Source organism: Polyodon spathula, chromosome 19 (assembly GCF_017654505.1).
Source record: "Polyodon spathula isolate WHYD16114869_AA chromosome 19, ASM1765450v1, whole genome shotgun sequence".
Taxonomy (NCBI): Eukaryota; Metazoa; Chordata; class Actinopteri; order Acipenseriformes; family Polyodontidae; genus Polyodon; species Polyodon spathula.
In genome coordinates this window covers 7905452-7920627 of record NC_054552.1, presented here as the reverse complement: position 1 = coordinate 7920627, position 15176 = coordinate 7905452, and the positions used below count along the sequence as shown (strand labels likewise).

At 35.1% G+C, this 15176-nt stretch overlaps 1 protein-coding gene across 7 annotated transcripts; it reads left to right on the top strand.

Moving 5' to 3' along the window:
• Positions 1-404: 404 nt before the first annotated feature.
• LOC121294759 (troponin T, fast skeletal muscle isoforms-like) lies at positions 405-12355 on the top strand. 7 transcript variants are annotated; one of them, XM_041218827.1, is made up of 15 exons: positions 405-493; positions 3184-3225; positions 3705-3718; positions 4665-4679; positions 5399-5440; positions 7118-7141; positions 8326-8344; positions 8752-8797; positions 9126-9242; positions 9701-9778; positions 10103-10216; positions 10645-10757; positions 11267-11357; positions 11540-11580; positions 12044-12355. In XM_041218827.1, exons 2-15 carry the CDS (start codon positions 3206-3208, stop codon positions 12078-12080), a joined length of 771 nt encoding a protein of 256 aa, XP_041074761.1. In that variant the 5' UTR covers positions 405-493; positions 3184-3205; the 3' UTR covers positions 12081-12355. The 7 variants fall into 7 exon arrangements, with proteins under 7 accessions (XP_041074761.1, XP_041074762.1, XP_041074763.1 ...); XM_041218828.1 differs by lacking the exon at positions 4665-4679; XM_041218829.1 differs by lacking the exon at positions 7118-7141.
• The last annotated feature ends 2821 nt before the right edge of the window (positions 12356-15176 follow it).

The window sequence follows — 15176 nt, the reverse complement described above, 5'->3', positions numbered from 1 at the left end:
AAAGCAAAATTTGTTAATTCTATAGGGTGATGCAAAACTTTTTGCCATAGCTTATTAAGTTAAGAGGAAATACAACAACAGCTTGTATTGTTATAAACTACACTTGCATTTGACAACAATTCCCTATAAATATATATTTTCATCCAAACTTTGTCTCCCTTATTGCATGTCTGTATGGCAGAACCTTTACACCAAGCCTTCTATATTTTTGCTTGCCTAGTTTGTTTGCAAATATAGCAACATGAGTCTCTGCTACTTCAGTCCAAATTTGTGCCTCCCTCCTAAGCATGATCTAGTCATGTCCTTATTCAGCTCAGCTGCTTAGACATCACCTCCTCTCCCAGCTAGCCCATGTTGTAGGGGCTATAACCAATCAGATTGATCAGGAGATCAAATTTCACTATAATAGGAGGACTTAATCACCTTGCGAATTGTACAGATCCCACAGCCAGTCTCGGCCAGCAGGGAGCTCACTTCGTTCAGCTTGTCTCAGGTAAGATAGAGCCTTAGCAGTCTAATGAGTCTACAGGACTGGCATAGTGTCCCAGGGAAAAGCTTTCAAGGATTGCCACGCTTCTAACCTGAGTACCAAGGCTAACCTGAGATAGGGTCCCATGGTATCTATCAGACTGCATATGCCTCAGAATTAAGGAGGCCCCAAGAAAGGAAATAACTATAGAAATATGTTTGAAAATGTTGATTACAATACAAAACTGATAGCATCTGCATAATGCTATCAGCATAATGCAATCATTATTTTGCAGTAAAATATCAATGCTGGCCACTGATTTTTTTAATTTTTTAATTTTATTTTTTTTTTAGTATTTTTTGCTTTAAATAGCAATGGAACCGCTTATTTTATTAATTCCAATGATACAATTGGGTGACTTTGTTACTATAATGCTTTACCACTCTGTGCTGTTGTAAAGGGTTGTGTGCTTGCTGTCTAAGTTGCAATGAAGCCTTGAACATTGTATTTGTAGTACATCTAAAGCTACACTCAGTAAAATTAAGAATATCCTTAATGTACTGCTTGCAGACAAGTCTAATAGAACCCTGAATCCCAGGCCATGTGTCCCGATTAAAAGGTTTAGCTTGTTGTACAGATTACCATGCTTTTTCACATGTTTAAATTGTGCATTTTAGCACTGTATACTGCAGTATAGGGTTATGAGGTCTATCTGTATATAGTGTATATTAGAATCTGTGAATTCGTGCCAGTTTGACCGAATAGTAGGCAATGCCAATGTGTAGAGTTTATGACTTTAGCTAATTTAGGAAAGTATATATATATTATATATATATATATATATATATATATAATATATATATATATATATATATATATATATATATATATATATATATATATATATATGTTACGTTCAATATGCATGAAAGCATACCGTTGGTGATAAGTACAGTAGTACCTTATTAGCGGATTTCACGGTCGTGTTAATAAACATCTTTTTGCATTATTGGACGATGGATAGCGGATGGATAAGTTTGTAACAGATATTGGGGTGTGATGATGAACCAAGATCAAATGTTTCATTTTTGTTTATAAGATACGGGCCCTCTCTTTTACACTGTGGTTTTAGCAATGTTGTATTTTAAGCCTGGGATTTGCGATCTGCTTCCTTGAACCCGTCACTATTTGTAATATGTGGGCTATGTTCAGTATGACAATGCAAGCTTGAAAGTGGAAAGCTGACAATACACGATAGCCCTAGCAGAAAAGCTGGTCTCGAAGGGATAGGTTCCTGGGGTTTAACAGCTATCTAATGCTTTTCTGGTCTTTATTTATGACATTCCGTACCTTTGATGTTGTATTACAGGTGAATAATACATCTGGTAATAACTATCATGTTTGAAAGGCTTTGTGTGGAAATAATGTTGTTGATTGCGTGCATCTTATAATTGAATCAAAAGACTCGTCAGTATTTTAATTTTTTATTATTTGTGATTATTATTTTCATTTAACAAAAAAAAAAAAATATTTAGCCCATTATCACCAAATATTGACAGCTTTGTTAAAAGACTGATAAAGTTCGATTGCAAATAAAACAGGAATAAATAAATCGGCTGGTTGCAGACCCTCTCCCCGCAACCTTTTGTGTGTCCTCTCACTGTGAAAAGCAATGTACAGATATGGCGAGGGGATGGAACCCATGACTCTATTCTAACAGCAAGCACCCGAGCTGAGAATATGAGCCTAGGGCTAATTCTGAAAGACATTCCCAGCTGCCCGTGTGCATTCTGATACCCATGATATTACTAGGCTCTCCTATATTGCCATTCTAATTTTTTTTTTTTTTTTTTTTTTTTATGAATTTCTAAACCAAAGTTCCTCGTTTACTCTAAAAAGTGCAAAACACTATTTTAAAAATATTATTATTATTATTATTATTAATTATTATTATTATTATTATTATTATTTTTTAAAAGCTACTTGTCTGTCATGCGTGCGGTGTGTTAAGTTCATATAGGGAGCGAAGACCTTGACATAGCTCTCTTCATGTTACGGCTGTTTGAAATAGTCATGAACACTTGGCTTCCAAAAGCACTGTTCTGACGTCCACCGAACTATTTTACATAATTCCGAGCTCGGCTGCTTCTCAAGTATCGTCTGGACCGACCTTCTGTGTCTAATAATAAAAGTATTGCAGTACACAGAATGACAAAATTGCAATTTGCAATGCAAGCTCTATTACGAAGTTTATGGAATGGCAGAATACCACAATCAAAAATCATGCTAGAATTACATTAGTGAAAGTTTCAAATTCCAAAGGCTAGTACTATTGAAGTCTACTAAATACAGCTGTCTGCTAAAAAAATAATAGTGAATCTATTGAAAGTCAGGTGCTGTGTAGTCGTGCTTGAAGCTGTGCACAACAGGTGCATCAAAATGTATTCTTGGAAAGAAAAAATAAAACATCTAATCCCTCTGCTTAAACTATATCATCAGGAAAAAAAAGTCCCGTGTTCCCAGAATAGATGGTTCACTTGTTCAATTTGAATGGTTGTATAAAGCGTTCTTGGCGTCACATGAAGCTCGCATCCTATCAAGTCAAGGGGCGGAGACTCGTTTCTCTCTCAACACCAAGCGATTTATGTTTAGGTGAGTGTGCAGTCCAGTGCTCTGTGCGTAAATGTGCCTTTCTCTTCTCGATTGTCCCGTAGGTGCGTAAGATCCACAGTCAACATGTCTGACACAGAGGAAGTGTGAGTATTACAATATATTCATTTAAAACAATTCCCTAAATCCATCACATGCATGCAGAATATTAGACATGACCCTTACGAATTATCCTATAAGATCCCAATACTTTCCCGTAAGATACTTTAAACAGTATAGAATTGAAGTCTGACCCGTACAGTGAGTATATCAATACATCCAATAATCATGTCAAATTACAAATAAACGATTTAAAATATGTGAGTCCATAGAAGCATTGTTGCTTGTGTGATAACTTAAAGATAGTTCAACTGTAGTGAGCTCTAAAATCCATCACAATATAAGAATGGAATTCAATGGAAAAAAATGATTATTTTTCCTGGTAGATATTTTACAAATATGTTTCGAATGTTACAGAGCATGAAGTAAACATAATTGCATTTCAAGTAAAGCATGCATTTGTTTATATCTTGCCTCTCATGGCCTTAACATCTTTTTTTTTTTTTTTTTTTTTTTTTTTTTTTAGTGAGCAAACCATGGGTAAGTACCAGCAGTTCAAAATATTTATTATTCTGCTAATTGTATTGTGATTTGAAGTGCCCTGTTGTCTGAAGGTGTTGAGCACCATTTAGTGGTTAACTTGTGTATGACTTTTTTTACTGTTAAATGTTTAATTACAGTTGTATTTTAAATTCAGCTTATTAAATAACGTGTTAATAATGTGATTTATTTGTTTATCTGAATAGAAAAGTGTATGATGATGGACAATAATATACTCAGGTTTGACTTTAGCCCTGAGTGGGATTTCTATTCTGTTCTGTGTAGATTATTTCTCCTTTGTGAAGTAACATACAATGTATTACTATTAGCCTAGGGGACCTTTCTGTTTCAGTAGAGCAAAAGCCTAACTGGTAGAAAAACAATGCTCTAAGTGTCTCATTATATAGTTGCAGGTGCTGATTATATTACATTTAAAAAAAGAAATGAACAAATGACACAATTTATTTAAGATTATTAAAGTTGTCAAGTGAAAATATTAAATACTTGTAACTAAACAAATACTAAAAGTGTCAAGTTTTATTAATACAAAAAATGGAAGCATTTTTTTTTTCCATTTCATGAATGCCCCAACTATGACATGTTTAAGTATTACCGATGCAAATAAAAAATCTCAAGTCCTGCAACTATGTACAAGACAGCTCTCCATTCGGCTGGTACACCTATTGCTTGCTGCAAGCTAGCAATCAATTTCAGAATTGGCACTAAGCCATGAGGCAGTGCCTTTTTAAACAGAGCCTGATGGCTTTAATGTTATGGCCTTGCTATCTTCAGACAATTACAATGATAAATTCCAGTCGACCCGATTCGTGCAATGCTTATGTGCTACCGTGCTTCTGTCACATTCCTGTTGCACTGTGCCGTGTAAAAGACAGAACCCACTCCTTTTTAATTTTCTTGTTTTACTGCTTTTTTTCGGGACATGAAGAATACGAAGAGGAAGGTAAAAAAAAAACGCTCATGATTTTCCCTCTTTCTCTCCTCTCGTTCTGATACTAATTATTTATTGACACGTTCACTCTTCACCCTAAAAAGGACCTCTTGTTCATAACAGCATCTTGACGTATTACTGTTTATGACTGCATGCCCCCAAACAATCTTCTCATCCCATCACCATCCATGATTCATAGGTTTTTGTAAGTAAAATGAAGGTATCAATTAGCATTTTTGCAATATGTACAGTATATCAAATACATGGAAAAGCCAAACTTAAGCACACCTTTTCATCCCTTGTCTCTGTCTGTGTTCATCTCTCAGTTTTATACAGAGATAATAACCCAGAAACTGAAAATGCATGACAAAATGTTTGGGGCTTTTTATTTTTTCTAATTTCAACATAACTTGTCCTTGCATAGAGTCGCTTTATCAAATCACAAACCCATGCATGCTAATGTGGTTTTATCTCTAGTAAATCACAAAACACAAAACCAGTTCAGCAGTGTTTGCGTTTATTCACACTAATTTAGTAGTTTCACATCACTGATCAGTTTAATCATCCCGATGACTGGTAAAAAAAAAAAAGCATTATCATTTCCCATTCGTTTTTGTGACTTTCAGTTTGCAGAATTTTTTCGTATTATTTATTTTTTTCGTTTTCGTACCCCTTGCATTAAAACCTTTCGCTTTCTCTCTCGATGTCCCTTGTCCCTGCATGCCATATAGCCATCGAGGAAGTGCCTGTTGAGGAGGCACATGCAGAGGAAGGTATGTCACCTGAGTATTCGTTCATCCCTTTGCCTAAACTTAACGCTAAACCAAATAAGAGATTGTAGCTCAAGCTTTGTAATGTGCTTTTATTGTTAAAGCCAATACTTGATTTAGTTTAGTTGACAGTACCTCCTCTTCGTAACAGAAATGTAGGGTAATACAACAAAGAGCTGTCCTTTAATATCTTTGTATTTCACTGTAAACAGCATTTACGTGCTAAAGCCAGGTGATTGCTGCTTGAAATGCTTTAGTACATGCCACTGCTGTGTTTTTCACAACCCACAATGGTAATACTAAAAATGAAGCACTATGTACCAAATGTCAGCGTACTGTTGTTTTAGAGTTCAATACAAATGTATGATTCATATGATTTGCACACTTCAAATGCTCACACTTACGATACAGTTTTACCAATACAGTAATCACTAATGTGTCAATCATCCCTCATTCCAATAGGTGCTTAATCACAGTTCCACAGACATTTTTAACTGCAACTTAAAACATGTGGAACACCCACAAACCTGGAGGATTAATCAAAGCTGATGGGTTTTGTAACAGTTATGACTGGATTCATAACAAAGGAGGGTGATTTATTACATTGTATTATCTACGGACATGTGACATTTCACATTGGCTGTTATTACTTTTGTGGATTGTGCAATATTTGAAACCAATATGCTTTTTTCACTAAGCCTGTGTTTTTTATATAGCCCCCACCCCACCCCCCAGTGCCAGACTGATATGTAATTGTAGCAGTCTTTCTCTCGCCGGCTAAGAGCACCAACAGTGTAACTTTCAAGCAGGTTTAATATCAAAGCAGAAAGCAACCATCAGGTGTTTCTGTATTTTCGGGTGTTCTGCAGTTACATTCTTGCTCACAGCCAGTGATTTCTACTTAAGAAATGAAACCTAGTGAATAGTATTTTAAATAAATAATGCATTCTCCCATATGCAAAAAGTATACCAAAAATGATGCAATACAACACAAGAGATATTACAATTCTATAGTACTTTTTCATGGTAATGATTCAGTGTGTCACCTGAGTGTACCATTTTTGAAGATATTCCCCATCAACGTTTGATTTTGAAGTTTAAAAGATAAATCCTGGTTTCTACTGAATCTGCCTTGCTTGTCAATTTGTCTTATGCCCATGAACTGTGTAGCTTGTGTGCAGGTACATACAGTACAGGTGCTGTCCTTCAGGAAATAATTGATATTTTGCATTTGCTTTCACTGTTTGCTGCATGCACTGTCCAGAAGTCTATGAAGAGGAAGGTACCAGTATGTAGAAATGTTTCTGTATGTTTTTAATATGAACAATGATCTGATATTAGTTAATGTCATACTTATAAACACATTACATTACATAGCTTACTGTGTGTAGCACTGGCGCCAAATAGCACAGCATTGGTAGCCACCTTTTAGCAATATATATCTAACACTAAATTGGAAAACACAATAATAATTATTATTATTGTAATATGAAGACAAATAATAAAAATGATTTCTTAAGAACAATTCAGCAGTTTATCATCCGTGTGAACAGCAGGACATTCAAATTGAACATTCAAAGGGTGAAAGAATATTACTGTAAATGCTTTCATGGCTTATGTTTGTTCACATTGCTCACCTTTGCTTTGCTTTTCTTTTGCTTCGTATGTCAAACTCCAAAGCCGTTGAAGAAGAAGAATATGATGGTAGTTTGTATTCCCTGCAAGATAAAATTGCCCTTCCTTTTTTTCGTGGGGGATTGGGGTGGGTGGTGGAAGTGGGTCAAGCCAAAATTTTTCTGAAGAGTTGATTTCTTAATCCCAGCACAGCTTCATGATGCCGTACTGCTTCAATATTCTATGATCTAGCTAGGCTGTGATGCAGATATAAATGGCAAGATGTATATTGTGTCTGTGACATCAGACCCATGTTACCAAGTGGGATATTCAATATAACGAATAGGTCCTGCTCCTCTACAGTATCCTCACATAATATCAGAAACTACAACACATAGAAAGAAAACATATCTTACATTGAAATTTTGGCACGTCTCAGCATCTGTCTTAATTGTTTAAAGAAACAACATCCTATTTTAATATCAATCATTCTTACAAGGCATGTAAAACTGCATGCTGGGAACTGCTGAGTTGATTTAAACAGTGGCAGATCTAAAAAGTGCCACTAGTTAGATCATTAAAAGATGGCCCTTTGTCTACCAATCTTATAAAATCAACAGCATTTCCACTACATGTGAGTTCTGTTTTGATGATTTAAATGATGGTGGTATTTGGACCACCATTATTTAAATTAATAATATTGCCCTTTGAACTGCTGTGTATTATATATGCTGATCTTTACCATTATCAGTGTTAGTGTATCTTGATGCACTGGTAGGTATTTGGATGTACAATTAAGCTAAATAATAAAGGATAATGTTTCTTTAAAGTGTATATTATATAAAAATAAAATATATAACATCTGCTTTAAAATAGTTTTTAAACAAGTCTAAAACATGACTAACACATTTATTAATATATACTGTGATATTTTAAACCTTTTTTGCACACGTGTGATTTCTATAAATGTATTTTCCAGCTTATTTAATATTACATAATGTTGTTTTTCAGTGTTTCAGAGTACTTTTACACTAACAACAGTAAAATAAATAACATCTTCTTTTTGACAGTAGAAGATATAGATACATATCTTATAAATGTATTTACTAAACACTTCAGTTTGTATTTAATTGTTATTTACTCTAGCTAAAACATGAATATCTAATGAACTGAGATTTTTGAAGTCTGTACATTTTTGCTGACAGAATGGTAGGCTTGTATTAACTTTATTAAATTTCATTGTCGATTTTTTTTATTTTATTTGTATTCAATAGAGGAGAAGCCAAAGCCCAAGTAAGTAAAAACAATAAACATGAAGCTACTACTAAAATTGTAAATATATGTATTTCTAACAACATTTATTATATGTAGTTATTGGAATAGTCCAGTTGACGAAACCTAGTCTGAAAAATTACATATGCAATAATATAATATATAGTGGTTGTTTTGGCCTGTTTTGAAATTAAAATGGATATTCTATGGTAAAACAATTTAAAACTTTTAAGCATTATACTGCAGTGAACTTTCTGAAATCTACAACTTTAGGAAACTGTATATTGTATGCCATTGTTTAAGTTCATTTTTAAAATCATTTGCATCAAATTCAGTACAAGGTCTGTAAGCTTCTGATAGCAACATACAAAATGACAATACACATTGAGGACAGCCACCTCATTAAACTGTTTTCTGATAATAAACAGATTGGCTGCCCCTAAGATCCCAGATGGTGAAAAAGTCGACTTTGATGTAAGTTCAGTACAATTATTTGACTGATGTTTTCAATGAAGTGATCATCTGGATTTTGTAAATGATTATGTAAAATAATACTATTAAAGCATTATAGAGCAAGTTTCAAATGTATGAATAACAAATTGAGTGTTTGGTTGTTTTATTATTTATTGGGCTTTTGATAAACTTTTAATCAAAAACTTTTTGATCACATTTACTAAGGGCTGATATTTTTACTGTGGGGTCAAAAAATGTGCTAGAAATGAAAAAGGTCATCAAGGCGTAAACACATTACCTATGTAATATATATAGAGGCTTTCCGCACTTCCCCTTCTGGCCTGTACAGGACATCCATAAGAAACGTCAGACCAAGGACCTGAATGAGCTGCAGGCCCTGATTGATGCTCACTTTGAGCACAGGAAGAAAGAGGAAGAGGAGCTCATCGCTCTCAAGGAAAGAATTGTAAGTGTCTTGTAACTGTGGCCACATCACCTTCCAATGCTATTGCTAGTCACCATGTTCCTGTCGTACGCAGAACAAGATTGCGCAGTGTTCTTGTGTATCATATCAGTTTAGAAATGTTTTTTGTTTGGTCCATATTAGGCCACTGTTACAGTAATATATTCTCACAATTTGAGGGCATATAGCATATAGTAGTTTAATGACTTGAAATGTGATGACAGTCCTTGAGCTTTGTATAAAGGGAAATATGAATTGCCTGTTTAACACAGCTGACTGCTAAGGTCAGGTTTTACTGTTTATTTTTCCTATAACGTCCATTTACGTGTCAGAATCAATTACTTCAGTTTAATTTAGTGCACATTGACGCAGAAGCTTGCATGCATGCATTGCCTTTGTCATGTTTACACAGCTTTTTCAGATTGTCCAGCTCTTAACTGATGTGGGTTTCCTCTCCACAGGAAAAGCGTAGAGCAGAGCGAGCTGAGCAGCAGAGAATCCGATCTGAGAAGGATAAGGAGCGCCAGGCGAGACAAGCTGTGAGTGGAATATCCTTTTCAAGCAACAATATCACACCTCACTTAGTTTCAACCCAAACAGAGATTGGATTATGAGATGTAGAATAGTCATCCCTTGGCTGGTTTAAATATGGAATCTATCTAATACGCTCCACACTTCCATAGTCATTGGAGAAGGTATCTTTTCTCCAGGTAAATCAAAAAGTAATAGATTCCTTTGATTCCTTCTAGTGTTCAAAAGCTTACCCTGCCATTCAATCCGGGCCCTCACTCAGAAATTAGGTAGTGGCAATGCAACCGTCTCCATGTCTTTGTGTAACAAGCTGTCTGTAATGTGCCCTGCAGGAGGAGAAGGCAAGAAGAGAGGAGGACAGCATGAAGAGGATGGCTGAGGATGACTTGAAGAAGAAGAAGGCTCTGAGCAATATGGGCTCTCAGTACAGCAGCTACCTGGCCAAGGTAAACTATGGAAAGGCTGTAATGTCATATTGGAATGTGCACAAAATCAATTGTCAGGCTATTCGATAGTGTGCAATGTTGCAAGTTGCTCTTTAAGTAGTAACTCCAGTTATAAAACTAATCAATTACAATCAGTTGTATTTAATTGTATATATATATATACACACAATTAAATACAACTGATTGTAATTGATTAGTTTTATAACTGGAGTTACTACTTAAAGAGCAACTTGGTTTGGTCTGTGTTTGTTTGTTGCTATTATTAGTTGTAGTAGTAAAGTGTACATTTAAAGTGTACATTACATCTTGCTTTTAATACTAGTAATTTTAAAGTGTTTCTCAACCTACCTTGCTACCTCATGCAATGGACATTCTTTTGGGTTGTGTGTTTTGGTGTGTGAACCACTTTTTTATTCTGGTAAATTCAGGCTGACCAGAAGAGAGGTGGTAAGAAGCAGACTGAGAGGGAGAAGAAGAAGAAGATCCTGGCAGACAGACGCAAGCCTCTTAACATTGACCATCTCAACGAAGATAAGCTGAGGTGTGTATATATATATATATATATATATATATATATATATATATATATATATATATATATATATATATATATATATATATATATATAATATGTATAAACTGTATAGTACGATATATACATTACATAGAACATTACACAGCCTAGAAAGAGAAAAATGGCTTGGCCAAAAACCCTTTAATCATTACAGTATTTTAATTAGTGCAACAAGCAAATATATTATTGCAGTGTGTGATATAGGGTTTAGTAGCAGCTACGCAATCAGAAAAAAACTTATGACATGAACCATTCGTGATTGCAGATGGAAAGATGGTTGTATCCCGCATAGCAGGGCATAGTGCATTACATGGGATGGAGTCTCACTAAATATTATTTGCCCCTGTATTTAATATTTTCTCAATATCTATTCTTATTTTTTTAAGGCACAAGTCTTATTTTTTTAAGGCACGAGAATACAGTTTCTAGCGAGGTGGGTTCACATAGTAACATATTGTTTTAAATGTTCACCCCAGGGAGAAGGCTAAGGAACTGTGGGACTGGATGCACACTTTGGAGTCTGAGAAGTTCGACTATGGAGAGCAGCTGAAGAAGCAGAAGTATGAGGTGGGTATTTTGTGCCGAAAGAACTGTGACCATATCCTGATTTCAGTTGTTGGTTTCACTTTTGTTTTATTAAGATTTGTAAAAAAATTTTTTAAAAAATGCAGATAATGCATTCTGGTCCAGCCCAAACTGGACACAGTCCTCTTCATAATTAAATCATGTTCATGTTGTGTTGTTTTCAGGTCATCTCACTCAGAAACCGAATTGATGAGCTGCAGAAGCAGTAAGTAGAGTCTTAGATAGTAGCATGGGGCTGATGCATGTCTGGGGAGGCTTAAACATAATCCTCTTAAGAACTGCTTAAGGTTTATAGGTTATTTCTGGTAATGGTTAGAAATGTGAGGTAACACGGTATAAACACTGTAAATATCAATATGCCCACTCAAAAACATAGATCATACATCTATGCATATACACTTTGATTGCAAGAACATCTGAATTATATTTCTTGTCTATTTTTTGGTGGCGCTTACAGACATTTTAAACATGTTTTTACCTTATCCAACTGGAGCATATTTAGAAAGCATCAGCACACTGATAAAAACTGCAACACAGTCGCCTGAACACTAATGCGCCAGGGATATGGCTCCGTATATTACTGAAAAACATTGCTTTCTGTGGGCTACTTACATTATTAAAAGCAGAAATAAAATCTCACATGGTTCTCATTTGCTTTCGTATTACAGCAGCAAGAAGGGCGCAGCCGCCCGCCGCAGAAAGTAAGCGGTCTGACTCCGAGCCTTCAGCCCAAGCATGCACCCAACCCACTGCTCGGAGCTTGGACTGTGGCGTTACAGGACCCCTGCTGGCCAAAGCTATGCAGACAACAGCTAGATCCATGACATGGAAACGACTCACACCACTGTCTTATTCACCGTTTCCTGTTGTATCGAGCGCAACAAAGCTACATTTAATGCCATAGTGTAGTTCCCATGTTCTCTGCCATCCTGGATTGTTGTGTGGTTCTCATCTTTTGTAAATAAAGCGTGAATATTCTACTTCTGTCTGTAGACCTACGATTGTTCGCACCGCAATAAAAATCCTTCTCAACGCTCTTTTATTTAAAGAACTAATAAGTTAATAGACACGGTTTAAAACATGTTTTATGTGAACCAGCAATGTTATCACTTGGTCTTGTGTTCAGGATCTATCCTCTTGGTTCCTCTTATTTATTGTTGATTTACTTCAATGCAGTTTTTTTTTTTTTTTTTTTGATTACAGCATATTAACAAATGTCTTGTTTCTTAGTACCTAATCAATTGCTGAGTTGTTGGTCATATTTACTTTGCACTAACCACAATCAGGCCACGTAGCACAGCGCAAGAAGTAATTGGGTACCATGGCACGTGTTCAATAGAAACTTATCTGCAATACAAGGTGGTTCCGCTAGGTGTCCCTGTACTCCAAGTTTAAATCACAGAACAAACGTTCAACATATCCCACCATTTAGTTTTTTATAGTCATGCATGATCATACACAGAATTAATGGTTTTAAGTAATCCTTGATTATCATATTAAGAATCGTATAAGCCTAGACTCCAAACTCATAATTTAATAAATACCCCATTTTAAAAGCAAACCACCAATTGCCTGTGCAAGACCTAGGACTAGGACAAAAGCCTAGGACAAAGCGAGAGATATGGACTCCATTAAACTGAAGATATGTACATCTTTCATCATTTGTAATTCAATGTGTTGCGAATCGAAATCTAATGCAAAGTGGTAATGTTTGCATTTTATTAAACATTCCACAAGCGACATTAATTAAGAACTGGTTGCAACCTGCAACGGAAAGACACATTTTGAATTAACGTGAGAATTTTTGGCAACACAGTAGATTTAAAACCAACCGGTCTGTGGCTGGACTGCCTGATGAAATCAGTAAAGAAAGTCCGCTGTTTTTGTCGCTCATTGCTAACTTGATGGCCGAGAGATGGCCGACAGTTTTGATAACAGATGAGTGAGTGTTCTCCCTTAACATTTTGGTCTTTCAAAAGAAACCTGCATTATTCAAGCCTGATATATAGCCGGCCGGCTTGCATTACGTTGTTATATTGCCATTTTATTGGTTTCTGCAAGTGACAGGAAGGATGTGTTCATAAGGTGTTAACATTTTAGGTGATCTAATTAATTGTGCTGCTCAAAATGAATGCCTATGGTGTAAAAGTAAGCAGTCTTAGTTTGCATACAGTATTCAATATGATTTTTTTTTTTTTTTTTGTAAAGTCCTGTGAGACAGATACATTTTAATACTTACACGTAATAGTTGTGTGCTGTTTTGATTCTGCGATCGAATGATAATAATACAAAAAAAAAAAAGAATTTTTTTATTCCCCGTAGCTAAAAAAAATTAAAAATACTTATTACACAAGGCTTCAATATTTATCTCACCTAAATACACATCGTTTAAGTTTCAAAGCACAAGTGGTCAAAACCAAACTCGCTTTTCATGATCTTGACGTAATAAAACTCGATTTCTGCATTGACGTAAGCTATTATTATTTATTATTTATTATTATTATTATTATTTATTTATTATTATTATTATTATTATTATTATTATTTATTATTGTTGTTGTTGATGTTGTTGTATACGACTACAGCCTAACATTTGGAACCCCATTGTCTTTCAAAGGGTATCATTAAATGACACTAATTCAACTTATTTTGTATTTGGTAACAATGGAGTGTCTGTGATTTGTTTTTACCCTTTCTTAGGCTTCCCCATTATAATACTATGTAGGAGTTGTGAACTATATGACATAGCGTGCTGTACAATGTAATTGGAAGTAGTTTAGATTCCCCCAAAATAATTACATTGACACAACAAATTAACCATAAAACCACAAAATACAAAATACGTTGAATTGGTGTCTCATTTAATGTTAGTCCTTGAAAGACAGGGGTGCTAAATATTAGGCTATCTGTATACGATAAATTTATATAATAATAATAATAATAATAATAATAATAATAATAAATAATAATAATAATAATAATAATACGATTCAACACTATAGGCTTACTTTATGTCAAGATAATGCACTAAAGCTATTTTGATTCAAACCACTGCGCTTGAAAGGTTAATAACGATCTGTATTTAGTTAAGGTATATCAAGGCGTCTGTTGTGTAATTATTATAGCCGGGTATTATTATAGCCGGTGGGAATAAGATATTTTACAACACCGGGATCAGGGTCCGGGATCGCTTTATGTTCAATAAGCTTTTCCGGTTCCATAGCGAGTTTAATCTCGCTTTAAAACAAACTGAAACGTTGCACGATTTTTTTTCCCCCTAACAAAAGGATCTTTAATCAAGCTGTGACATAGTTTTATGAATGTGGTTGGACGCGGCGAGAGGCTGCTAACCGGACCACAGACTGCTGTCTGCAAAACCCTTTTTCTGTCATATTGGCAGTTTCTATTTGTTGTTGTACCACGAGATGGCACTGCTGTTCACAATAGTATGCTGATCAAACTGAACAGCCAACACTGCTTTGAGACGCGGAGGTTTGTCTCCTAGCTGCGTGGAAGCCACCTGTCAGTATTGGCAAAACAAACCTGATGTTGAATTCATAAACCCGACCCGAAAAGGACAAAAAAAAAAAAAAGAAGTAGTTTTACCTATAAGGGACCCATTCTTTGTAATCGTGTATTGCTTGTTTTAAAATGAGGTACCTCAATTATATAGTATTATACTAGGTACAATTCTTCCATTTAAACTTTTGCACTATGATGCCATTATGATAAATTGATTATTTTGTGCACTAGCATGCACTGCCAAGCACAAAGTTAATAAACAATAGTTTAGTACTTTCT

What these genes read in the sequence shown, in the direction of transcription:
- LOC121294759 (XM_041218827.1), top strand. Translation starts at nt 3,206, where the DNA reads ATGTCTGACACAGAGGAAGT. An exon ending in GGAGGCACATGCAGAGGAAG is followed by an intron (nt 5,441 to 7,117) that starts GTATGTCACCTG and finishes CAAACTCCAAAG; the next exon opens with CCGTTGAAGAAGAAGAATAT. An exon ending in GTGAAAAAGTCGACTTTGAT is followed by an intron (nt 8,798 to 9,125) that starts GTAAGTTCAGTA and finishes TGGCCTGTACAG; the next exon opens with GACATCCATAAGAAACGTCA.